Here is an 18,315-nt window from a genome sequence, read left to right on the forward strand (position 1 = left end):
GGAGTTGCCATACCATGTCAATGACCATCTTCCTGAGGGTCTGGCGCTGCTTCTTGGTCAGGTTCTGGAAGATGTCACAGTGCTCCTCCTGGAGCAGTTTGAAGCCCACGGCCAGGTGATGGTTCTCCAGCACGGATTCGTCGTTGTACATCAGGGCCAGCTCAGAATCTGGGCAAGGAACACCAAGTGTGGGATTTCCAACAGCCAACAGGAGCTGGTGCTGGGCACTGAGGTGTTTTAATGGGGGAAATTTCCTTGCCCCAGCCCTGGGTGGGGTTTGGAGCAGTCTGGTCTGGGGAAGGTGTCCCTGCCCACAGGACACTGGATGATTTTAGGATTTCTGGGGTTGTTTTTAGCTCCATGAGTGCCAGCCCCCAGCACTCAGCCTTTGCTCAGTCCCAGTGACAAAATAATTCTCAGTTGACTCAGTTAAAAATGGTTGGCAACAGAATCCTGCAAAAAACCCTTCCCAAAAGACAACAACCCCCGGATTCTGGAACCCAGATCCATGCTTGGCCTGTGGCAGAACACAACACAAAGCCCAATATTAGGCTTTCAATAGCAATAGGATTGTTTATCTTATCTTAATGGTGAAGTTTGCACTCAGGGCTGGCAGAATTATTGTGTGTTAGCAAGTGGTAAATATTGACTTTACAAATTGTGCTACAATGGTTCCCTTTGTCATTTTAATTCCTGATTGATTCCAAAACTGTCTCACTCCTTTCCTGCACACTATTTTGACAGGACAGCACAGCCTGCAAGTTGTAGCATGGAAAAAGCATTCCCATTGGATGGAATAGTGAGAGATTCAGAACAAAAACTCACTTGTGTTGATGAGGAATTGATTGGAGACCCCGGGGTGATCCACGTCGTGGATTGCAGCTGCGAAAATGGCAGCGAGGATTTCCAGATCCGTGAAGACAGCCTAGGATGGAGCAACAGGAACCTGTCAGGGGGGGTTTTACCTCCCAACACCTGGGGGAAACCGACTGAGGGGAACAAATTGTGCTTTTCTGTGACAAAGCACTGCCTCAGAAGAAAGCTGAAGCAGAGATTCTATAGGCTGAGATTTCTTAATGCTGGCGCAAAGGGAAGAGCCACCAGTGCCCACCCCAGGTGCAAAGCCAAGGCAGGCAGGGCACTCACATCCAGGGCAGGGGTGGAGAGCAGCACATGGGTGGACTGGGCCACGTCAGCAGCGTGCAGGCTGTTGTGGTAGGCCACATCTGAGTGGTAGTGGTCCTCCAGGGTCATCATGTACGTCACAAACGTGTCCGATGAGATCTTGAAGGTTTTCAGCAGATCCCGCTCCTGAAGGGGATCAGAGCACAAACAACCAGGCTGAGTGTGGGGTCAGGCTGGGCCAGGCAGAGCAGAGCAGAGAGGAATCAGACATTAAATCATGGATTAAATCAGGCTGGGGCTCTGCACTCCAGGAATACACACCTGGAATATGGCGTACATGATGCAGGTCAGCGGGCGGTTGTGCGAGTACCTGGCCACGTTGAAGATGTTCAGGCCCCACTTGTTCAGGTCTTCCAGTTCCTTTTTGGAGAGCACAAACAAAAGAGAAGGGTTTGAAGGGTTTTCCCGGGCAATTCTGCATTTCCCAAAAGCTCACAAATATGCAAATTTAATGGTTCTTTGTAATTAGGTGAGTGCTGAACGTGTGAGCTTAATGAACACAGAGTAACTGTGAAGGGCTGATTTTGTGTTTTATAATTGCTCTCCTCAGCCTTCCTCACCTTTTTTCTTTTCATTTTAGGGCTTATTTTCACATATTTTTAAATATGAAATATGCTCATTAATTACAGCATTCCTAATGGCCCTATCATTTCAGGGATACTAATTCCAAAGGGGGGAACAATCCATTCCCAGTTTCCAGATTCTCCCAGGAGAGCAGGAATCTCCCCTACCTTGGCCAGGTGATCTTCCTTCTCTGTCTTCACCCCAAACCGTGAGATGCTGGTGTTGTTTAAGCTGGAGCTGTGCATTAATTTCTTCACCCCGCTGATCTGTGTCATGAGCTGCTGTTTTTTCTTCTTCTCCCTGTCCTTCTGGGTGGGAGAAGGGATCTCCACGTCGTTCTGCTTGTCTGGAACAGAGCAGGGGGAAATGAGTCAGCACAACCCGAGCTCCCAGCACATCCCCCAGAACCAGCCCTGGAGCTGCTGCCTCCTCTGCCCACCTCAAACCCTGGGGGTTCTGCCAGGGGTCTGTTCATTCTGGGATGCAAAAATATTTTAAAAACCCAGTTATAAAGGCTTTGGTTGCTCCCTTGTAGCCACTGTGTGGTTTGGGGACACTGGACACATCCAGGGATGTTTCTCTGTGTGTGGATGTGGCACTTGGGGACGTGGGTTACTGCTGGGAATGGTTGGACCCCATGATGTCCAACCTAAATGATTCTGTGATTTTCCATGGCTGAAAGGTTCTCCTTAGGGATAAATCCCCAATTCATTTTATTCCCTATTTTCAGGAGAATGTTCAAACAACACATTTTTCTCTGAATACGGTAAAACCCCATCTATTTTCTCTGCTCTTAAACACTCAACACCCCCTGCTCTTAAAACCAGTAACAAAATGGGTGTCACTGATTTATTAAAGATTTTGCCTTTACAAATATATATGGAATAACATCCAAAGCACAGGCTAAATTCCCATTGCCATTCTCAGGGACAATCACAGTTTTACTGCACACAAAGAGGGCCCAAACTTGGCTGTGGGGATGTGTTTAGCAAATGAATAAATCTTAAACCCCCGTGTTATTTACTGCCCTAACACTGATTTATTAAAGCACAGATCCACTGGCTCATTACTTCCATCCAAACCATTTTTCATGGATTTTCCCACAACCTCTGCACACCTTGAGCACCTCCAGCAGGACGAGGCTTCCAGGCAGGAATTACTTCAAGCCTGGGCTTAATTAAACCCCTCTGAAATCCCAAGCAGCAATTAGGAGAGGAGTCATTATTCACAGCACGGCCTGGCTGACATCAGTGGGTGTTCCCTGGATTTTGCTGAACCACTGAAGGACTTTCCTCGCCATAATCTCCTTAGCAGTGACTAAGGCAGCATCAAATGGCCATCCTGGAGCAGAAATCCCTGGTTTGTTACATCAGTGTCCCCACGGGGGTGGCAGTGGCAGGGCCCAGCCCTTGGGGCTTGTGTGACCCCCTGTGACGTGGGGAGAAACCACTGCTGCTCATCTCCCACCTTCCCACGCCAGCTCCCTGCTGGGAATGCAGGGCTGGACCCTCTGCTGCTTCTTGGAGCCCTCCCAGCTCCTTTAGTCACGGAGTTATAGAAGAAATTGGGATGGGAGGGAGTTTAAGGATGATTTGGTTCCATTCCCAGCCGTGGCAGGGATGACTTCCACCATCCCAGGGTGCTCCAAGCTGGCCCTGGACACTGCCAGGGGTGTTGGGCACCTCCCAGGGAACAATTCCTTCCCAGTCTCCCATCCAGCCCTGCCCTCTGGCAGTGGGAAGCCATTCCCTGTGTCCTGTCTCTCCTTGCCCTGATGAAATCAAAAGGCTGACTGAGGTAATAAGATCTGGGTTTAATATCTCTGAGTTATCCCCAGCTTGGGAGATAAAGGAGTGTCCTGCCCACACATTTCTTTTTGTTGGTTTGTCCAACCTCCTCACTTGCACACTCCTGTTACTTTGGGCATTCAATTAATTTAATTAAATTTTAGGGGAGGAAGGAACTAATTCATAAAACCTGTACCAGCACGGCTTCCTGAAACAACTGATGATCTTTTTAAAAGCTTCCCTAATTTTTTTTTTTTTTTTTTTTTTTTTTAACGATGAGCAATCAGGCTGCAATCTGGCCCAATCTGGAGAGCCTGGCCCAAACTCAGCAGTGCCAGGCCCTGGGTGGCCTCACATGGGGATGTCCCTGTCACTGTCACCAGGCACGAACTGAGCATTGTCCAGCCCTGCCCAGGGAAATGGGGAACAGCAGGAATTCAGACATGGAGCTGCTGGAATTCAGACATGGAGCTGCTGCAGGGCTGGAGCCCCTCTGGAGCCAGGCTGGGAGAGCTGGGGGGGCTCCCCTGGAGAGGAGAAGCTCCAGGGAGAGCTCAGAGCCCCTGGCAGGGCCTGAAGGGGCTCCAGGAGAGCTGGAGAGGGACTGGGGACAAGGGATGGAGGGACAGGACACAGGGAATGGCTGTAAGCTGAAAGTGGGTGGATTTAGATGGGATATTGGGAAGGAATTCCTGGCTGGGAGGGTGGGGAGGGGCTGGGATGGAATTCCCAGCTTTGCTGTGGCTGCCCCTGGATCCCTGGCAGAGCCCAAGGCCAGGCTGGATAGGACTTGGAGCAGCCTGGGACAGTGGAATTGTCCCTGCCATGGCAGGGGTGGCACTGGATGATCCTTATGGTCCCTCCCAACCCAACCCAGTCTGGAATTCTGGGAATAAAACAACCCCAGCAGCAGCTCTGGCTCACCAGCCCCTGCTGGGATTCAGGCTCCATTAACCTGAGTGGTTGTGGGTTTATTTTTGGTGGCCACTTTGGCAATTCCTGCTGCTGGGAAGAGCTGACCACCAACCAGCCAAATCCCTGGATCAGCCCCTTTGTACATCCCAATCCTGCCCCATTCCCTGCTTGAATTCATGCTCTGCATTCAGCTGAGCAATAAAATCAATGCATTCCCACACAGCAGCTCCAAACTTCCATGGATTATTATTAATGTTGAGTGTCCTAAATGCAGGCAGCAGTTACAGCTGGACATTGGAATCACTTTAAAATCCTTGATGGGAATAATTGTGTGTCACACAGGGAACGAATTCCAGGTATGAATCCCCAGCATCCACAGCCTCTGGAGCTGCTGGATTCAGGGATGTCTGTAAATATGAGGCTCCTCATTTTAGATGTAAATGGTCACAAATCCTGAAGCTGCTTCCTGAGAAAATCCTTAACAAACGTTGACACAGAGGATTCATTCATGCCCGTGGAGCTGTGAGCTCCTGCAGAATGAATGAAATGCAAAATATTCCCTTCACCCTCTGGCTTCTGGTGCAAAAGGAGCAAATCTGCACAGAGCAATGAATAACATTTTGGGGATGGTTTAGCCTGAGCCTCAAAGGGAGGAGGCAGCTGAAGGAGGCAGTGGCTGCAGCCAGCTCTGTGTGACTTTGTCCTTTCCATAAGGTCACCACAAAAACCCCAGCATTGCATAAGGCAGCCACCAGCAGCCCCAAAACCATCCCAGGGCTCAGAAGGAATTCCTCAGCGGACACACTCACCCCAAGCCCATTCTCCCCCTGCCCGCAGCCATTGGAAAGTGAAAAAACCCAAAGAGGGAAGCTGTGAATGGGGGCTGCTCTTAACCCTTCCCTGAGCCAAAAAAAAAAGAGAAAAAAACCCCAAAGCTGGGGGTGCATTCCTTACCCAGGAAAGTGTTGGAAATGTACTCGGACACTTGGTTGCCGGAGCGGCTCATCTCGGACAGGTGTGTGAGCTCCCGGTTCAGCATCCTCTTGAACTGCCGGGGGGAGAGCACAGAAAAATGGCTTTTTTTTAATGGAATCCTTTCCCAAATCCCACACATTGTTAGCACGGGAGGCTCCCCCAGCACGCAGGATCCCGGGGATGGAGTCGGCGACAGATGGTTTCATTTCCATCCTGCTCGGCATCACCATGACTGGATATTTCTTTTCAGCCCACGGAATTAATTTCCTCTAAAGATGTTCATTAATTGTTACCGTCACAAACGAGGAGAGAAGGGCTCAGATAAACCTCTCTGAAAGATCAGGGGTTTAGCTCAGGTTGAGATTCCCCAGCCCTAAACCTTCTTTTGTTCTGCATTTTCTAAATTTGCTCCGTTTTGTATTAAACAAATGCATAATTAAACTGCATATCTAGAGGAGAAATATGCCCTAAATCTGAAGATCATACAGCAAAATGTGGGATTCAGGCATTATTCCCTTAGATATTCATGCTGGGATCCTTCAGATCTGAAGGATCTGCTGATTTTATAATTCATCATTTTCACTGCTGCATCATTTCATCCTGCAACACCGAATCCCCCCCCACCCAAAAAATGACATCCATGGACTCTGCATGCACACCACACACATGAATAGCCAAAACACACAGAAATCAGCTTTTTTAAGGCATATTTTCCTCACTGAAGCTTTCTCCGAGCAACACAAAGAATCCAAAAAATAAATAAAGTCAGCCATTAATAATTTGGTAATTAATAATCCTTTCAGCAACGAAACCCACCTTGATGTAACCCCAAGACACGGATAACAAATAGTTGGCTTCAGGCATTTTGGAAAGCTCCAGCACAAATCCTCCTGGACAAATCACCTCTCCGACAGCAGAGGAGCCTTTCCCAATCCCCCCCCAAAAATAAAACCAGCGTTCATCCGAGGCGGAGATCCCGCAAAAAGCCCGTGGCTAATCCCAGCCTAGAGACAGCCCGGCAGCGCATCCTCCCTGAGCCCAGCCTGCCCGGGGGTGGATGCAGGAGCCAGGGCTGACATCTGGGAAGGCACAAAGGGATGGGGATGGATCCGGCTGCGTGCCTGGAAGCGCTGGGGGGATTTGGGATCGTGCTGCTCGCTCAGCTCCTCAAGGGGGTCCCCGCTCTGTGGGAGAGCGGCTCGGCTGAGATGGGAAATGATGCTGATGATGTTGGCGGCTCCGTGGACACAGCCATGTTTTTTTATGGGGGAATTAAAATGGAGGAAGCTCCTGGAATATTTAAATAAGGGGAAAGGAGGCAGCAGGGTCCTGTCTAATCCCTGCTTTGATTTAATCCTAGTTCTTGTGGAGGTTTTCAAAGTATTCCCAGATGGATTTTTATAGTTTTCACGTTTCTGGCGTGATCAGGTTTTTTCCTCCCCCGTGGTAAAAGGGAAAATGCAGCAACGCAGCAAAATGTCCCTTTACAAGCTGAAATATGCTTCAGATGAGAGATATCTAAAAACCAATCCCCTTAAATCTGTAACTGCAATTCATAAATTCATGCATTCATTCTTAAAAGAATTCATCTGTAATGCCCCTGCCCGAGGCAGGGGGTGGAACTGAGCTTTAAGGTCCTTCCCAACCCCAGCCATTCTGTGATTCACAACCCACATTTCAATATTTAATCAGTTCTGCAGTTCTTGTTTCAAACAAGCAATCCCTGGACGAGGAAGCTGGAGCTGTCCTTGACATGGAATCCAAAGAAAATCCCCTGGTGCCAGCACAGGATCACTGGGATGTGCAGCTCTCCCGCTGCTCAGGACGTCCTTGGTGATTGTGCTGAGGAACACAGCGCATGCCAGAGGCCAGAATTCCCAAAATAAAAGGGCCACCTTTGCTGTGAATGCCTCTGGTGTCTCCAGCTGCTTTCCCAGCTCTCAGCCTCTCTCAGGATGGAGGCACGAGGCTGCCCCACGTGCTGGGGGACACGTGAGGCGTGGGCACAGCCCAAAATCCCCAGCCCTGCTTCCCTCTGACAGCCCAGCCTGGACAGGGAACAGCTCCAGAACGTCCAGATGGGATTCCTGCCCAATCTTGGAGCAAAGGAAGTTGTGACCCATCTTCTCCTTAAATTCGTGGTTAGCAGAGGTGGGAGCTGATGGCAGCTCCTTTCACCCGTGCAGCCCAAAGGTGGGGTGGGACCTGCTGGGACAATGACACCTCTGTCCCTGCTGTCCCCTGCCACAGCAGCCTGCCAGTGCCACAGGAACAGGGAATGCTGGAATGGTTTGGGTTGGAGAGAACCTTAAAGCTCATCCCATTCCACCCCTGCCATGGCAGGGACACCTTCCACTGTCCCAGGCTGCTCCAGCCTGGCCTTGGGCACTGCAGGGATCCAGGGGCAGCCACAGCAAATCTGGGAATTCCATCCCAGGGCCTCCCCACCCTCCCAGCCAGGAATTCCTTCCCAACATCCCATCCAATCCTACTCTCACCATCACACAGTGAGACCTCACATTCCAGGTGAGTCAAGCAGCTTAAATCCTGTCTCATGGGATACAGGAAGGACTGGGATGTGAATGCTGGCATCCCATGGAATATGAACAGGAGAGGGATGTGAATGCTGGTGTCCCATGGGATACAGGAATGACTGGGATATGAAAGTTGTCATCCCAGGGGATACAGGAAGGATTGGGATGTGAAGGATTCTGGCTGCCCAGGAACACATCCCCCAGCGCCGGGCCATGGATTTTGCCCCCCAGGATCTCCACTCCACCTCCTGCCAACCACGAGGGACAAAACCCCTTTTGGAACCACCAAGAAAACCCTCGGGGGAAGGAGCAGGAGGGGCAGAACCCGGGGCAGAGCTGGCAGAGGGGAGGACAGCCCTGACCCCATGTCCCCTCCTGGTAACAATGACATCCCTGCAGCGGTGACCAGCAGCAGCCAGGACACCTCCCACAGCTTGTGCTGCAACATTTCCCTGCATCCCTGACTTTATCCAGCCGAGGTTTCCTCACAATGGTCCCTTTCCCATCGCTGATCACCGAGAGCTGCTGGACAAACAGCCCAGAAAAACATCTTTACCCCACATAGCACAAGGGGTACCTGCTGCCTTTCCACAGAGCAATTTAGTGACCGCCACAAGATCACCCAAGGAGAAAAAAAAAAAAAAAAAAAAAATCCTCGGGATTCTCGGATCCCATCTGGAAGAAGGAATTTGAGAACCTCCCTCGCTTTTCGAGCCCTTTATAAACACGGGCAGCAGAATCCCAGCGCTGCCAAAAGGACTGTGAGGCTCAAACCCACAGCTCTCTGAGCTTCCCGGAGCTGTGGGAATTCCCGCAGGATTTGCAAAGTTTATTGGGATTTGTCATCCCATGTTGGCACCTAAGCAGGATTTACTTTATCACGTATCTTCCCCCTTTTTTTTTTCTTTTTTTTTTTTTTTTTTTCAAAAACACCGAGGATGTTCCACCTCTCCTGGCGGGTTTTTTTGGGATTTTTTTTCCTTGATGTCAGGATGCTCTGGAATTGCTCTGCAGGGAACAAAAAAAACTGCTCCTCTGCAGGGATCAATGGCTTATGTCATGTACAATCCCCCCCTCCTTGTAGCAATCCTGACCTTAAATCCATGTGACAGTGATGGGGAAAAACAAATGGATTGCAGGGAATGAGGAGAAAATTCCAACTGGAGCAAACAGGGATTGGGGTTTTGGAGAGCACCACAGGTAATTATGGTGATGCCCATCTGCGCCATGGGCCCCGCGCTGTTGTTTTCATTAATTTTCGTAATTAATGATCATCCCCGCGCTTTTTCCAAAGGAAATTAGTGCTGATAAACTCACTGAGAGATGAGAATTAGGAGTGTATGGATGAGGAGGGGATGCTCACCTCAAATCTGGAGGGGGGGTTGCCTTAAAAAGAAGAAAATCAGGAAATGGGTTCAGCCCTCCCTTCCCTGCACCCCAAATTCTGAGCACAGGACCGTGCAATGAACCCCTTTAGCTGATGGGAGGAGTGCAGATGACACTAATGAGATGAAGCCCAGGTGCCATTTTCCATGTCCAAAGGCACAGCCAACATTCCCAGTGAGTCTGGAAGCATCTGGAGCCTCGTGAGAGGAGCAGCCCCAGGATCCCAGAGTGGAGCTTTCCTGCTCTCCCTGCTCTGGAGTGAGTGCAGAACTCATCTGCACCAAATTAAGTCTCCCAGAATTGAATCATTCTTGGATTACCAGCAGTGACCCCACTCTGCTCCAGGGAATCACATTCCAGCTCCTTTCTGGGTGGGAATTTTCTTGATAACCAGTGGGAAAGTTCTGTCCCAGCTCCCCTCCTGCTGCCCACACCAAACCCTCACTGCTCAGGCTTTCTCCCGACCTTTATTCCTTTGCTGAGCTTTGATTCCAGACATGGAAATCCTCAGAGAGGGGCCTTGGGAGGGTGGGGACATTGGCACCAAGGGCATGGCAGCTCTTGGGGACACTTGGCAGCTGCCCTGTCACCCCATCCTAGCCAAATGTGCTTTGTTTTTGTGCAGAAAAGGAAAATTTGGCCTAATTTATGATCGAATTTGACAGATTTAGGAGCCCAGCCATATTGGGGGGGGTCCAAGGTGACCTCACCACGACCTTGCAGGGCCTAAAGGGGCTCCAGGAGAGCTGGAGAGGGGCTGGGGACAAGGGATGGAGGGACAGGACACAGGGAATGGTGTTAAACTGATAAAAGGCCAGGGATGGATGGGATCTTGGGCAGGAATCCATCCCTGGGAGGGTGGGGAGGGACTGGGATGGAATTCCCAGATTTGCTGTGGCTGCCCCTGGATCCCTGGCAGTGCCCAAGGCCAGGCTGGACTTTGGTGCTTGGAGCAGCCTGGGATGGTGGGATGGGATGAGCTTTGAGATCCCTCCTAACCCAAACCAATCTGGGATTTCATGACACGACCCCGATGGGGATTGAGAAAACCCCCCTGACGATTTAGTGTGGAAATTCCCACTTTCCTGGCTCTTTATGGCAAGAACAACTCTGCTCCTCTCCTGAGGAGGGCCACGAACAGCCATAGCCCTTGCCCTTTCCAGTCTCCCACTTTATCCAGTGAGGAATCCTGCTGTTATTCCTGTTCCCTCTGGAGTTTGGAGAGCTGTTCCTGGCGCATCACAGGGAGAAGAAAGATGGGAGCAGGGATCTGGAAACCCTTTGAAGTCGATGCAGCCCAGCTGGGGCTCCCCGAGGCCAGGAGCCCTTATGCAAAGAAGAAACTCAGAGTCCTGAGCAGGAGCTGAGGGAGATTTGGAGATAAAAGAGCAGCTCTGCAGAGAAGGATCCTACCCCACACTTTGATGGAGGAATCTCACTGCACATCTCCCGTGTTTATAAACCCTGTTCCTGACCCACCCTGCTGACACAGAGCTCCCATCCCATCCCATCCCATCCCATCCCATCCCATCCCATCCCATCCCATCCCATCCCATCCCATCCCATCCCATCCCGGCTTCTCCTCAAAATCCCCAGAACAAAAAATGGATTTGTGGGTCCAGAGTCACTTTCGCTGAGGTGCTGAATCCTCCTGGTTTAATTACCCGGGTAATTAGCAATTAAAGCCTCGGTGGGACTGCAGGGAGCAGTTCCTGTCCTGGGATTTGAGGCTCTGGGGGCTGGGAAAGCCACCCCTCACCTGCCTGAGTGGGAAATGAGTTACACACAGGAGGGAAATTACTCATCTGAGACAGGGAGCGTGGAATGCTTTTGTCTGGGATGGATGTGACATTCTATTCCAGGTTAAAAACAATAAAAAAATATATGGGATTAATGTCACTCCACTGAAGGAATATTTGTCATGCCCAACCCTCTCTTCCTGATGTCTCAAACTCCTGGATTTTGGAATTGTGGAGCATTTCTTCGAAAGTTTGGCAGTCAAGAGTTAAATTTCCTGGGTTTGGAGCTGCAGTAACCTCGTTTTATCTGTGTTTTCCTGCTGTTACATCACTTACAGAAAGGACCGTGGCAAACAAATTTGCAGCTGTCCTTGTTACTTCATAATTCCCATCGATTTTCCTTCCTGGGTACTCCATGGAGGATGACGGGAGGTGCATTTAATGCTTAAATAAATTGAAAAAAAAAAAAAAACCAACCCGAGAACCACGAGCCTGTTTCACACTGAGCAGCACTAAAGGAGAAAGTTTTCAGCCCTATTTCAGTGCCTGGAGAAAAGTGGGATGGCTGCAGTCGAATATCAGTCATTAAAAAAAAAATCAAATTTCTTTTTGCAGCTCTTTCTAGTTCTTATTTCCTAAAACAATATCACGTTTAATGCGCCAGAAACTCTTTTTTAATGAGATACAAAGTACTATTTGTTTTTTTTGGGGTTTTTGTTGTTTGGGTTGTTTTTTTTTTTTTCTTTTTGTTTTCCCTTCAGCTGATTTTGGAAAGCCAAAAAGTAAACAGAGGCTTATGAAATCTCCAATTTCACATCAAAGCAGCCTTGATTTATAGAGACGTTCAAAGGAAGACTTTAAAGGAGCAACATCATGACCAACTTGTTGGCCTGATGTTATTAGAATTAATTTAGAAATCCACAATGTAAATGTTGATAAATAAATAGCAGGTTGCCATAAATCAGCATGTGGCTGCTCATGAAAGCAGAGAACATCTATCTGATGTAGACAGAACAATATTCAGATTTTCCTCCCAGTGAAGTTTAGCATTTCTGAGAGAGGCAGAACCTCCCTTGGGTGGGACGAGGTTGGGTTTTTACGCAACACGGGGCTTTTAAAAAAGTGATGAATTGGAAGCTGGAGCTGAGCGTTCAGCAGCACTGGGGCATTTCCAGCTCATTTCCAGCCAAATGAACTCGAAATATGCAAATTGCTCCCAATGCCGGAAAGGAAGAGCTCCCTGCAGGAGCCTGCCCAAGGACAGAAAGCGCCGGGATTGATTCGTGCGGCTCATGGCGAGACTGGATTGCTCCATTCCCCAGAATTCCGGGTGTTACTCAGCGCCCAGGGAGGAAAATCCCCCTGGGCCGCCGCGGGGAAGGGCTCCGCTCATGGGGAAAGCTGTGATTCCCTGAAAATCCGTGTGTCATCCTGGGCAAGGTGTGCCCGGCATGGGGCTGGGGCTGGAGAAATCCCCGAGTGCCCTGCGGGGCTGGATCTGCTCCTGCCTGTTCCTGTGGGCTCTGGAGCCCAGTCCTGGGGGTTCTACAGCACCACTGCCCCTGGATCACAGTACTGGGGTGTCCAACACCAACATTCCCCCTGGATCCCAGTCCTGGGGTGTTCTACACCACCAGTGCCCCTGGAGCCCAGCCCTGGGGGGTTCTACACCATCCCTGCCTCTGGATCCCAGTCCTGGAACATCCAACACCATCCCTGCCCCTGGATGCCAGTCCTGGGGTGTCCAGTCCACCACTGCCCCTGGATCCCAGTCCTGGAACATCCAACACCAACATTCCCCCTGGATCCCAGTCCTGGAGTGTCCAACTCCACCCCTGCCCTTGGATTCCAGTGATGGGGTGTCCAACTCCATCACCGTGCCCCTGGATCCCAGTCCTGGAGTGTCCTACAGCAACATTCCCCCTGGATCCCAGTCCTGGGGTGTCCAACTCCATCACTGTGCCCCTGGATCCCAGTCCTGGAGTGTCCAACACCACTGCCTGTGGATCCCAAACCCATGGATCCAAATCCTGATTGTCTAACACCATTGTCCCTGATTCCAGTATCCAACACCACTGCCCCTGGATCCCAGAGAGTGGAGTGTCCAACACCACTGCCCATGGATTCCAGTCCTGGAGTGTCTAACACCAACATTCCCCCTGGATCCCAGTCCTGGGGTGTCCAACACCACTGCCCACAGATCCCAGTCTCAATATTCCAATGCCACTGCTCATGGATCCCTGTCTCCAACACCAAATCCTTTGTCTGGATGGATGTGAAATACCAGGATTGGCAGAGTTTAAGATTTCAGAGAAGCCCACAGTAGTTTGGGGTGGAAGGGACCTTGTAAACCATCTCATTCCACCCCTTCCACCATCCCAGGCTGCTCCAAGCCCTGTCCAGCCTGGCCTTGGACAGTCATTTCTGGCTGTGTGATGGGACAAAGGACAGATTTTTGGTCTCCTTGGGTGGAAAAAGCCCAGCAGGGAGGTTTGGCCCAGTCTGAAGCTTTGGGATCCCTTGGAGGAAGCTCTGGTTGGTTTCTGCTCCATCCAAAATGCTTTTCCAATATCCAGAACAGATCTCTCCTACTCAATTCCTTTTGGCAGCTACATCTGGAGCCTACAGCTCATCTGGTTGGGTTTTGTATGGATTTCCTCTCTCTCCCCCACTGAAAGGTGCATTCTGTGACACAAATTGCACTTTGGGGAGGAAGAGCCAGACAAAAGGCACATCCCAGGCCAGGGATAACTCCCCAGATCAGTTCCCAGAGCAGCATGCTCAGTGTCCACACCAATTTCTCATCCCAGCGCTGCTTTTACTCTTCCCTCTGAGGAGAGGCAAAGCAAACAAAAGCAGAAACAAGCCAAAACACTCATCCTGCATCATCATTTTAAGAATTTTACCAGCTGGAAATGTTGAGAGCAAAAGGACCCTGAGGAAGGGGAGCAGCACAAAATGCAAACCTCCAGCAGCTCGTTTGTCCACACGAAGCTGGTTTAAGGAAAGCCCTGACAACATCTGTGGCCCCGAGAGCAGAGAGCGCTGCAGGAGCTGCAGATCTCAGCCCCAAATCTTGTGTCAGTCACACCCTTGCAAACCACAGCCTCGGTGCCAGAGGAAGCTGAGCCACTGCACAGGAGAGCCCACAAAGCCCAGAGCCTCCCCTGTGCTCACACAGCCATCCCTGCTCCTCTGCAGAGCCAGGACATGCCGGGAATTTGGGCTGGAATAACCTGGATTAGATCCTCAATCAGAAAAAAAAACAAAAAAAAACAAAAAAAAAACCAAAAAACACAAAACAACTAAACGGAGCATTTGTCATTTGACAGGAGAGCGATGCAATTAAACACTGGATTTTGTTAATCGTATGAAGCAGCAATTTAAATCTAATTTAAATTTGAATCAAGCTCTGAAGTCATCATTTAGGCAAATCCAGCTGGGGTTTTACCTGAGTAGGAGAACAGGCTTTGGAAAATTCAAATAACTTTGTGCCCTGAGAAGACTTTTCCAAGATGCTCGTGTTGGAAAAGAAAAAACAAACAAAAAAAAAATCTGGCAACTTTGAATCAACAGAAGTTTGTTTTCTTCAGAAAACACGGGATAAAGAGGGAATCCTGGGAAGGAGGGCAGTGAAAATCCAGGGAAGAAGTTGGTGTGGCTCAGCATCCCCCCCAAAAACGTGGCAGCTGGTGGTGCCAAAATGAAAATGAGCCTAATGCAAGCATCAAACCCATAGAGGAGGCACTAATTAATGGAGATAAAATGAAATGAAAACTCCTTCTCACACAGAGATAGGCAAATGCTCCTCAGAATCCTCCTGCTGCTGTTGGCCCAGCTGAGCTAAACCAGCAGCAAGGTGAGGCACTTCTGGTTTGTTTGCTTTAAGCCGGGCTTTAATCGGGGGAATCTCTCCCTCTCAGAGCTCTGAGGGCGAATCTCCAGCCCCAAAAACATCTCCACAACTTGTCCTGCCTTTGACAACTCAACGTCTTCTCAATTCATTTCACTCCATGCAGATGTTGTGCTCAGTTGGAGCAAACGAGGAGTTTGGAGTCAGGCTGGCCCCAAAATCACTCCAAACCAGGGGGAGGATCAGGACTGCCCTGAAATCCTGCTCAGCTCAAGTGATGCTGCTCCTCTGGGATGTCACCCACACTCCAGAGAGGTCCCTGCTCCCCACGTTTAGTCACTCTCCAGTGCTGCCCTCAGCTCATGATTCATTTTGAACCTGCCTTTGAGCTATTATTTATTTAAGCCCCACCCTGACGTGTTATAACGTAAAAGTCTGAGAATGCAGAACTTTTTAAAACCCCATCACATCCCAGGATAAACCAGAATTGGTTAAAGGACATGCCAGAAGGTCCTGGGCACTGTTGTGGCCTGGAGGGTGGGTGACAGTTCCCCAAAATGCTCCTTTGGGGAGAAAGATTTGAACCAAAATTCTACCAGCAAAGCCTTGATCTCTGCACCAGCAATGGCCACGGGATCCCCCTCGGATGGGCTTTTCCCACACATTTCCCACAACACCCTAGAAGATGGGAAAGCATCCAGCACCCCAAATCCCTTTGCTGCAGGAGGGCATCCCCAGATGGTGACACCACCCCCTAACCCTGTCCCCACACATCCCAAAAGCTGCAGCTTCCCAGCATTTCAATTTCTAAAACATCCGACGCACTTTAACCGCGATATCTGCACTGACAGCCCAGAGGGCTCTCAAGGACAAAACATTATTAAATTACATTATTAAATACTCCTGGTCCCAATATCCCACCCTGCTTTTAGGGCATATTTGACACCCCTAGAATGATTTACTTGAGAGGGGAATGAGCACAGGAATGGACACAGAGACAACCACACTAAAGTCAATTTATGATGGTGATCAGGCTGATACACGGGAGCTGGATAAAAAACCCAAAGGGGGTATTTTAGGCTGGGTCAGAGCTGTTCTCTCCTGACCCAGCAGCTTTCCCTGCTCACCCCTTTGGGCTCCTCTGCTGCAAACCCTCTCCTGCAGCACCGCAGGAACGCAGTGCCCTGTCCTTTAGCACAAGGACATCCCTGATATGGCCCAAACCCGCCCCAGCTGGGGGGGAATACCCCCAAAAGGAGCCAGAAAACACCTCCCTCCTACCTCCTGCAGCATCTCCACGGCTCGGGGGGTCCTGCACGGCCAGGGAATGGTTAAAAATCGACGTCAAAGCCGCTCCGATGTGCGCGATGCTGCTGCGGGAGCGGCGCTGCGGGAGCGCCTGGAGATGCCCCGAGCGCCGCTTTCCTCCCCCCCCAAAAAAAACCCCAGGCAAATCCCCGGGAATACCGGCACCGTGAGCGGGGCTCAGTGATTCATCCTTGGAAAAAAAACAGGAGACGTGGAAGTGTCTTTGTTCCGCCGGCTGCCGCAGCGAACAAACCTCTCTTTGTGCGGCGATTAAACAAAGGAAGTTCCAGCGCAAAGCCAGGGGAAGACTAAACAGCTCGGCACCACTTAAGGGAAACATCACGTAGGAAAGAAAGAAAGAAAGAAAAGGGGACGAGGCTGGGGGTTCCAGGGCTGGCCGGAGGGGAGGGGACGTTGTGCAGCCCGGCACATCCACTCGGCCGGCAGTTTACAGTTTACATTGGTGGCCAGATGTTTATTTAACCGCCCTCTCCCCAAAGCGAGGTGCGGCTTTGCTTTTCTGACCCAAATGCCCTTTGAAATCCCAGAGAAATGAAATGGGGGGTGTTTATCTGGAGAGCGGGAGGGTTGTGCCGCTGGATGGGCAAGGCTGGAGTCATCCAGCACTTGGGAATGACAGAAAACATCTTTAAGAGTTGTAATAAGGGAGTTTAAGGATTTTTTTGCAAGGAAGAGTCTTCCAAGGGAGAGTTTGGGTAGAGATAAGAAGAGTTTGCAAAGTCATGAGAGGACACCACTCACACTCTTGTCTATTTAAACTCTGAACATCCCCAGAGAGCACCAATTCTGTTCTCTGGACTCCACGGGCTGCAGAAAGCCCTGACCTGGCCTGGTCTTTTATGGAGAGGCCGAGGTGCTGCTCAGGTCTGTGCAGGTTTGGGCTGCAGCTCTGCAGGAACAATCCATCTTCTCCATTTTACTCTGTGATGGCCCCATAAAAAACCTGGAGCTTTGCAGGGCCAGCATTTCAGCTGGGAAAAAGAACCTGCTCCTTCTTCTGATCCAGGGGATGCGCTGAGCACATCCTGCCCCAGATCCCAAATTAGGGACTAGAGCAGGTCCCATCTGCAGCCAAGTGAGGCTGAGGACAGCACAGCTGCCTAATGCCAGGACAGAAAATCCCCCCTCCTTTATCATCACTGACTCACAAACCCTTCTGACACAGCAGCTGCCTGAGCTGGAAGCTGGACAGGGTGATAAATGCAGGAGAAATAAGAATATATATGTAACAATAATGTAAATAAGTGTGGTTTGCTCCCTCAGTGCCTGCAGAGCTCCTTCCAGGTTGTTTTGTTTCCCTGCAAAGCTGCAGGGCCCTGTCAGCTCCCAGCAGAAGATATTAGGAAATTCAGGGTTAAGACAATAAACTCCCTCCACGGTTGCAGCAAACAGGTATTTTTGCAGGTTATGACTTTTCTCTAAATTAGCAGCGTAAGGGCGCTGTGCAGGGTTAGCTCTGCAGAGAACCTGGGCTGTTTTACACTCAGGAGTGGCTGCCAGCACCGGAGGGAGCAGAGTCCCCTCTGTGCCAGCTCTCCGGGATCCCTGCGGGTGGCACTGCGGGTCCCTGGTGCCAGCACAGCCGCTCCTGCCCTCCACTCCCGTTCAAACGAGGAATACGCACATGTTTTAAGCGCTGCCTTCGGAACCCCATCAGCTCAAAGCCCGGCTGTTGTCCCGCATGGCTCTTCCCCCTCCTCTGCCTCCTTTGACTTATATTTTTTTTGTTTGTTTTGTTTTTTTGCCGCAGCGCTCCTGAGAACCCCCCAGCGCTCAGTGATGCCGAGAACCTCCTTTTCTCTCTCTCTCTCTGCCTCTCTCCGCGCTGTTGTTGCAACTCTGGGTTTTCTAAACTACGTCTGTCAGGAAGGAGACAGGAAATTCGAGTCACACTTGCAACAGCTGTGCCATGCCTACTATCAGCCCCCAATGACGTAGTTTGGCTTGGGTGGCGCGGGGCCAGGAACTGGCGAGAGCGGAGGTCAGGAAGATAGGTCAGTGTTTATTCTGCTGCTGCACTTGGGAGCATGCCGAGCCCATTTGCTTTC

At 50.4% G+C, this 18,315-nt stretch overlaps 1 protein-coding gene across 2 annotated transcripts in view; it reads right to left on the reverse strand.

Annotated features, from left to right (window-relative positions):
* Positions 1 to 18,315, reverse strand: part of PDE4B (phosphodiesterase 4B) — a gene marked incomplete at its 5' end in the record, with an annotated part of 162,638 nt that overhangs the window by 6,726 nt on the left and 137,597 nt on the right. The window contains 7 exons of one of the 2 annotated variants that reach the window (XM_083867569.1): positions 14 to 168; positions 826 to 925; positions 1,147 to 1,311; positions 1,447 to 1,545; positions 1,917 to 2,095; positions 5,406 to 5,499; positions 6,243 to 6,350. In XM_083867569.1, the coding sequence (XP_083723695.1) occupies positions 14 to 168; positions 826 to 925; positions 1,147 to 1,311; positions 1,447 to 1,545; positions 1,917 to 2,095; positions 5,406 to 5,499; positions 6,243 to 6,290 (840 nt within the window). Of the gene's footprint in view, positions 1 to 13; positions 169 to 825; positions 926 to 1,146; positions 1,312 to 1,446; positions 1,546 to 1,916; positions 2,096 to 5,405; positions 5,500 to 6,242; positions 6,351 to 18,315 lie in introns of those variants that run through there. The other variant, XM_083867568.1, reaches the window with a different exon arrangement.

Source organism: Zosterops lateralis, assembly GCF_965231275.1.
Source record: "Zosterops lateralis genome assembly, chromosome: 9".
Classification (NCBI taxonomy): domain Eukaryota; kingdom Metazoa; phylum Chordata; class Aves; order Passeriformes; family Zosteropidae; genus Zosterops; species Zosterops lateralis.